This window comes from Xenopus tropicalis, chromosome 4 (genome assembly GCF_000004195.4).
Source record: "Xenopus tropicalis strain Nigerian chromosome 4, UCB_Xtro_10.0, whole genome shotgun sequence".
Classification (NCBI taxonomy): Eukaryota; Metazoa; Chordata; class Amphibia; order Anura; family Pipidae; genus Xenopus; species Xenopus tropicalis.
The window spans coordinates 58,086,363-58,094,191 of record NC_030680.2 but is presented as its reverse complement, the minus strand read 5'-3'; the positions used below and the strand labels follow the sequence as shown (position 1 = coordinate 58,094,191).

Here is a 7,829-nt window from a genome sequence, read left to right as displayed (position 1 = left end):
CAACCCCTTATGAAGACCCCTGGAATTCATATTTAAGGTATTTTAACCTTGTTCCTACAGCTGTATAAAGTCCAAATTTTGATGCGAATTTCAGAAATTTTATTTATAAAACACAGGAAAGGTTTGCAGTTTTAATTTGAGGTAGAAAGCTATACTTACCCATTTTTGATTGGACAGATATTTGGGTTCCTTGGGCCAATTTACCCCATATAAAAATCAAACAATTCACTATTTTTGCAGCAGCTTAAGTAGTAACAATAAAAATTTATATGCAGTATTTTTGCATATTGGGTTCCTTTACTTGTTCTTAGAATATGTGAATTACTGTGCTTGCAATAGTATTATGTTATGTATAAATTGATGGTAATTTTGTTTTTTTTGCCATAGCTATCTACTTCTGACTGACCACTCCCCCACTAATGTCAGGCTATGCACTTTCAGGTCTTGTAGATGTAGGGATCTAACCTGGAGTTAGCCTGCCATCCCTAAGATGGCTGCTGGTTACAGTCTCCCATTTGGGGCTGGGAAGGAAGGACTTCTCCCTCAAGAGAAGGAAGTAGGAAGAGGAAGTAATGACTGGAGAAGTGCACTCTCTGGTGTGACCTGTGGACTGAAAAGGAATTTTGCAGGTTGTAGGTTGTATTAACCCTAGTTATTCCAAAGAATACTTTACTAACTTTTACAACTGTGCAGTTTACCTAATAAGGAAGTGTTTCATATCTGTACATATTCCTCTGTGAATGCACAGACTATTACACTGCATCTGCTGTGGATCCATTTGTGTACTAGTATCTCAATAAGGATAACTGTGATGCACAGTTCCATATTAAATGGAGGTATAAGCGCTGTATGTACAAAGCTTTTTGTTCTCTCATAATAAGCAGAGGCACAGGTCTGCTGTTACCTAACGAGCATAATTTCACACACTGCTGTAAAAATATATTACCACCAGGGTTACATAGGGTTGCCAGCCAAGTCCGAGGCCGGTATTACAAATTTACCGGCAATGTATTTGCTAGCAAATTTGTAACCACCAGTTGTTCTGCCCCCAATTCCTTCCCACAGGTCAGCCCTATACTGTCTACAGAAGCCTGATCTGTCCTACCCCACCTCTTTTGTGGCTTTTGTGCCTTAACCCCACCCATTTTGCTTCATAACTCCTTTCCCAAACCTCTCCTGCTTCCCCTATACCCTCGCTGATATCATTTCTAGTAAAAAGGTGACAACCCTAGGGTTACATAAGGATAGATCCAGAATGAAATCACCCACTGAGTCACTAAAAATTTTAATTTGTAAATGCAGATTGCAGCAGGTATGAGCTAAGAGAATTGTAAATGCTACAGACTAGTTCACATGGGTAAGATGGGGGTCACATGAGTGTGGGACAGGGATGCTGGGGAACAGGGTTGGACTGGGGGGTGCAGGGCCCACTAGGGCTTCTGCCTCAGGGGCCCCTGCACCCCCCAATGCTCCCCACCACCATCACCCCCCCCCCCCACAGAGGCCCCCAACACCCTCCCACCCCCTCCCCTGGGCTCTCCTGATAGAAACTTACCTGTGTCGCATCAGGGGAGTGAGGCGGCGGATCGCAGGAGTGCCTTAGGGCTGGGGCCCACTGGGTTTTTTTCCCGGTACCCTGGCGGGTACATTAGAATTAGGTTAAGTATCTTTTTTCTGAAACTAACAGCACAGCTGTTTAAAAGGTTTAGCAGAATTGATCAGAGAAGGGCAGCTGCAATCAAGAATGTGTTATTAACAAAGCAAACTTTATCAAAATTTATTAGCAAACTTTGTTAAACTTGTATTTGGTAGGAATTTGCAAAAGCTAAGTACTGCCAACAGCCATGGAATAAGTATAAGTTTATTGAGGTTTAGCCGAATACAAGGGGATAGCAGATACAACATAAATAATTTTCATGACTAATTAAACACATGCTTTCCAAAATTATTATTGCTTTTAATTATGTTGCATGTTTTTTTTATTTCTAATTAGAAATGAAGACAGATGTCAATTTATTGCTGGATTGTCTAAAGTTTCAAATAGATAATCCTCAATCACAAAAAGGAACGTTAGCTGCTATTTGCTCAATCTGTCAGGAAAACAGTAAGACATTTTTTTATAACATAAAATCCTTAGTAATTATAATTATTAGTTATATTCATCTAAATTTAAATAAAACTCCACATATCACTTTCACTGCCTTATTGCCCCGTGTAAAATAAAACGTCCTTCTAAAGCTCTGTAATGAATTTTGGTTTAAGTGTAGCTGTCTAAAATTATGATGTAAAAATAGGCATTAAAGGGACAGTTTACACCTAAAAATACCTTTGCTAAAAAATAACAATAAATAGCACTAAATTGAACGTTGGGCTATTTCCAATTCCCAGCTATGTTTAAACAAATAAACCCCCTCTCTTTTCTAAGTAGCAGCCAGTTTGAGTAGATAATTAGTAGGGGCTTCTCTGTGGACTGGTAATTAGTTGTATCATCTCCTCTGAAGTTCTTCAGGATCAGGAAGTGACAGGAAGTGAAAATGCAAGTGGTTCATATTCTAGTTTAGTGCCACAAATAACAGAAACCATAAATATTTCTGACTTAGAACAAGCCCTGTTCATTCAGCCAATGTTGAAAACCGGTTGTATACTGTTCCTGCATTGAAATCCGTTTTTTAAAAATGCAAATAGATTTTTTCTCAGGGTGCCCCAGCCATGTAAACTGTGCTCTGATAAACTTCAATTACATTTTACTTTGTTACTTCGTATATAGGAGAAGGTTAAGTGACAGGACTTCAATCCTAAAAAAAAGTGGCTCAGTTATATGGTAACTGGAGGGGGAAAAAACTTTTTAAAAAGACTTTCTAAAGCCCTTTTAACGGCTTACCATTAATGAATGTGAGCCCAGGTGTATAAACCCCAGGCTCTCCACCAAAACTTAATTGCAAATAACTTGATGATGGCTCACCCAGTAAATTATGTGGTAAGGGTGTACAAACCCTGGCCCTCCACCTCCAACACATGGCTTCAAAACACCTCTGGTGTTTCGTATTCAAAAAATGCCTATGGTGCCTATGACTATATATTTTTTGAATACAAAACTTGTCAGGACTTCTTTGTTTTAAGATCTCTACAATAAAGACAAGTTTTAGTGGACTAAGGAGTGCGTGCCATTTCTCCTTCAATAAATGACAGGACTGTCATAAATAAGCAATCTAGAGATGGTAGTAATTATTCTGATCTATGCTGCGCCACATGTTTACTGGCAATATCAAAGGATCATCACTTTCAGTAGGCACCATTTGGGACTAAACTGCCTAAATCTGGAGCATTGGAGACATGAAAAAGGGTGTAAAAAAAAAAAAAAAATCCTAGTAACATATATAAATAAGTTTAGCAGTTAAAAATGACCATTGGTACTAGGATTCAGTTTAAAAAAAGATTACTGTGATCATTTTCAGTAAGGCTAGGGGAGGCTAAGCCTCCCCAAACCTGCTTGGCACCTTAAAAGAAACAAAAAAAAAAACTTACTCCGTTTCTGCACTGTCCTGGAAATCTTCTGTTCCTGCAAGACGATTCTGTTGTGCTCTGATTGGATCTTTCTTCTTGTGAATTCTCCAATCAGAGCACAGATTTCTTGACAGACAGCAAAATTGACCAATCAAGGCACAGATGCAGACAGGGATCGGGAGATATTACAAACTAAGGGCAGTGCAGAAATGAAGACTGAAAATGAGAATCTGCAGCTGTAACTTTACCTAAGAACCAACTCTGACCTTTTGCTGCAGATTTCATCCCACTCTCACAGGTACTATACCCAGGTGCTATACAGTAATAAAGGCTGACCCACTAGCTGAAATTAAATTTTTTTTTGCCTGACCTGACAGCTATAATATCCCTATCACCTACCCTAACAGATGGATGGGAAGTTAACTCTTTCTTCCTGAAAGGAGAAAGAGTTTTGTCATTGTTTTGTTCATTTCTAGTTACAGTGGAGCCAATGTTGTGTGTCAGGGCCAGTGTTATAGTGCTAGGGCCTAAATATCTGCCATCTGTACCCACTGCCTCTCACTGCATATAATGTGCTAGTTTTGTAAATACAGACTACGTCTCACTGCATATAATGTGCCTGGGGTGTCAGTACCCGCTGCCTCTCTCTCTATAAAACTAATGTAAACACAACCAAAGGGGAGGTTCACTTTTAAGTTAACTTTTAGTTTGTGAGGCTACATTGTTCTGTGAGGCTACAATTTTATTATTATTGTAATTTTTATTACTTATTTTTCCATGCAGGGCCCCTTAACTATTCATATTCTCATCGCTTGTTTAAACCACTACCTGGTTGTTAGGGTAAATAAGACCCTCCAACCAACCATAGCTGGTAAACTACCAAATGGAGAGCTGCTGAACAAAATGCTAAATAACTGAAAAACCAGTAGGTCAGTCTATGTATGGCCCATCTTTAGCCTCCCCAACAAAAAAGTCACCCTCCGCCTATGACTGTGATCGTCAAACAAAGCTGGAGACGGAGATGTGGTGAATTGCCAATGGTTAGAGGTCGAGGTACTGGACCTGGGGGAACAGAGGTACATGGCTAATGGCCCACCACCACTGTGCCCTAGGCATGTGCCTCTTCTGCCTATCCTTGTTCCAGCCCTGACTGTGGGCTGCGTGAAAGCATCTAGAGATTGATTAAATCTTCCTTGATTTGAGTCAAATAACAATGCAGGTATGGAAACTATTATCTGGAATTTTGGGGACCTGGGTTTTTACAGTAATTTGGATAACCATAGGCTACATAAGGCATTTAAAGCAACCTAGTGGGTTTTCTGGAAAAATAGGCATCATACCAGTATCAGCTCCGCCATCACAAAACATGTCCAAAATCATACACACAATGCTTAATTTGCAATAAACTGAAAAAGCTTATAGTATGTATGGTGCATGTACTGCAATCTTCCTGATTATTTTTTGTTTTTCTTTTTTTAGCTATTGCCCGTGATTATTTTAGAGATATTGGAGGTCTTTCTTTTGTCAGCATCTTAGCAAAGACAAGCCCTCATGTTATTGTAAAAGATGCTGCTTTATTCACTTTGGGAGTTCTTGCAGAAAGCTGTGGTAAACCTATTGTAATAATACATTAAACATACATAAGACATTTGGTATATGTACATCAACAACTATTAATGGGTATATTAATTGATATACAGTCAAACCTTGATTTACATTTCTGCATTTTAAATATCCTCAGCTGTTTTATTAAGAGTGAATGCCAGTTAGTTTGCAGCATCTATGGCCATCCACAAATCACCTTTGGGGACTTATTTATCATTGGCCTTCTTATATATGTTTTTCCCAATTAATAACATTGACATCAAGCATCATTTTTACTGACCAGGGAGCAACCCTACTCTAGCCTCCATGGTGGAGCAATAGGTTACTTAAACGACATGTGAGTTCCTGCGCAAAAGCTTGAGCAACAATAAATCAGCCCCTTAGAGGCTTATTTACTAACCATCAATTTTTAAACTCGATTAGAATTATTTGCAGAGAAAAAAACAGAGCAAATTTTACGAGATTTACTATGCACTTAAATGCCTAAAAATCCAAATTCGCCAATTCGCTAGATTGATTTTTTTGAGTTTATGAAGTCAATGACAAAGGTCACTTCCCTTTCCTTGAAGTTCTTTCTTTTGTCTTGAAACTTTAGAATTGTCGGAGCGACTTTTCCTTGCGTCTTTTTTGTGGTAAATATCAGACATTCAGGAAAATGAATTCAGCTGAATTTGAAAATAAAAAAATATTACACACGCAACTTTCTGAAAACTACTGTTCTGAAAATTACCATTTCCCTGAAAACTGGAGGATGCATCACTCTAAGACGATCACATACTTGAAAAAATCCAACTGCAAACTCCATGTTGTGTTGCCAAACGCTCACGAACCACAATCTTGTTTAAGTACCGCCTACACCAAGTAGGTGTTAATATTCGCACAGATTAAAGCAATATTTTGCACGTTTAACGCTTCATATGTGTTTGTGAATCATGCGTTAGTACTATTTCTATTCACCATTAACGCAATGCGATATGAAATAACGCTTTGCGATATGCATCTTAACACATGCGAAATGATGAATCGGTACTTAATTATCCCACATTTTTTAACGCAAAAAAGCATGCAATAAGTGTTATCGAACTTTAGTGAATCGGCCCCAAGGTCTCCTTCAACCTATTTCTAAAATGCTATACATGCTATTTATGCAGGAATATTTCTTTCGGGCCTTTATTAAGTGATGGTGCTGATGACCAAGAAAGCAGAAAATTACATTGTCTTCTTCTTGCCTATCTGGGCTACCACCACTTTCACAATACGATTTACTACCTATTTTGGGTTGATTTCTAAGAGCAATCATGGGATATGTGAGTTTGTTCTTTTGTATCAGTCTGTTAGTGAGCTGTACCCTTAATGGTTGCTGATATGGATAAAAACAAGGATATAAAATCATATTATTAATGAAAGCAATGTTTCTGCTCTGCCAGTAGTAACTTGGGTTTCTTTTAGTCTTTTGTCAGCAAACCTTGTGCACCTTAGAAACCTTTGAAGATATCTGCTCAACCTTATTGAAAGAAGAATCTTCATTGAATTTGAAAAGAATGTCTCTTTATCTATTTATGGTGTTAGTTTCTAATAACAGTAAGTTTGTTCATATTGAATAATTTATTTTAGTGGGATCAATTAACCAATTAACTTGCTGTGTTAAAAAGTTTTTTTTTCCACTTCAGGAGCTGGGCAAACTCACTCAAGAATATCAGGGTGTATTGATGTACTTCTGTGCCTATTTAGGTAAAATTTTACATACTATTCCAATGTGGTTTGCATTTTAATAATACAGATGTGTTTTATGGTTTATATGTCTATGAAGATTCTCATTCATCCAGGTCATGATATACAGTATCTAGTAGAATTAAGTCTAAAACAACTGGACTTTTATGAGTTTTCAAGAAACGTTTTCAAGAAAAACTCAGAAAAGTCCAGTTGTTTTAGACTTAATTCTACTAGATACTGTTTATGGTTTATATATTTTTTTCAGAGAAATGCCTTCATCCTGCAACATAGATGTACCTAATAGAGCTAAAAATTGGTCTTATCAGCTGTGGTCATCTGTTTGCAGTGGCCTTTGTGCATGTGTCAACAACCCTCAAAATGGTAATAAAATTATGTTTAATGTTGTGGCTGTAATTGTATTTTCCCAACAAAGACACCTTTCAAATCCATTTCATACCAGATTTTAATTGTTTAACTTTTAGATGAAAACCAAAAATTGTGCTGCTCAGTGTTTCCACAAGCAAAAGATTTGCTGAAGCATTCCAATGACCCTGAGATTGTACGCCCTGTCTGTTCTTTTATAAGTTTTGTTGTTGCAGATAATAGTAAGTAATACAAGATATATATACCAATAATAATAGGTAAAACAATACAAATAGATATATACCAGTGTTTCGGGTGCAAATTACAGTTGCTTTTAAGAAGAACTGCTTGCTTGCGTTTAAAACAATCATCATCTACTACAGAAAAATATCCCTATAGATTGGTTTGTAAGGTTCTATCCCTCATGTGTAATAAAAGGCACAAAGTTTGCCAAAATGCTATAGCCTATAGTAACCAATGAGATGCTTGCTTTCAAACAATTGCACAATAAATGCTACCTAATTATTGGTTAATATAGGTGAGTAGACCTGTAGCACACTTTGCACTTTTTATCTCATAACCCAATATGTGTAGCCTCCTCTTATGTGTAGTCCCCCCTTATTGCTCTCACCAGTGTAGTAGTT

At 37.5% G+C, this 7,829-nt stretch overlaps 1 protein-coding gene across 1 annotated transcript in view; it reads left to right on the top strand.

Moving 5' to 3' along the window:
- Positions 1-490: 490 nt before the first annotated feature.
- The window catches only part of terb1 (telomere repeat binding bouquet formation protein 1), a 29,879-nt gene continuing 22,540 nt past the window's right edge, over positions 491-7,829 (top strand). Inside the window, exons 1-7 of the mRNA XM_031901328.1 lie at positions 491-629; positions 1,994-2,104; positions 4,984-5,112; positions 6,559-6,690; positions 6,780-6,840; positions 7,088-7,203; positions 7,305-7,427. Coding sequence (XP_031757188.1) covers positions 491-629; positions 1,994-2,104; positions 4,984-5,112; positions 6,559-6,690; positions 6,780-6,840; positions 7,088-7,203; positions 7,305-7,427 — 811 coding nt within the window. The remainder of the gene's footprint in view (positions 630-1,993; positions 2,105-4,983; positions 5,113-6,558; positions 6,691-6,779; positions 6,841-7,087; positions 7,204-7,304; positions 7,428-7,829) is intronic.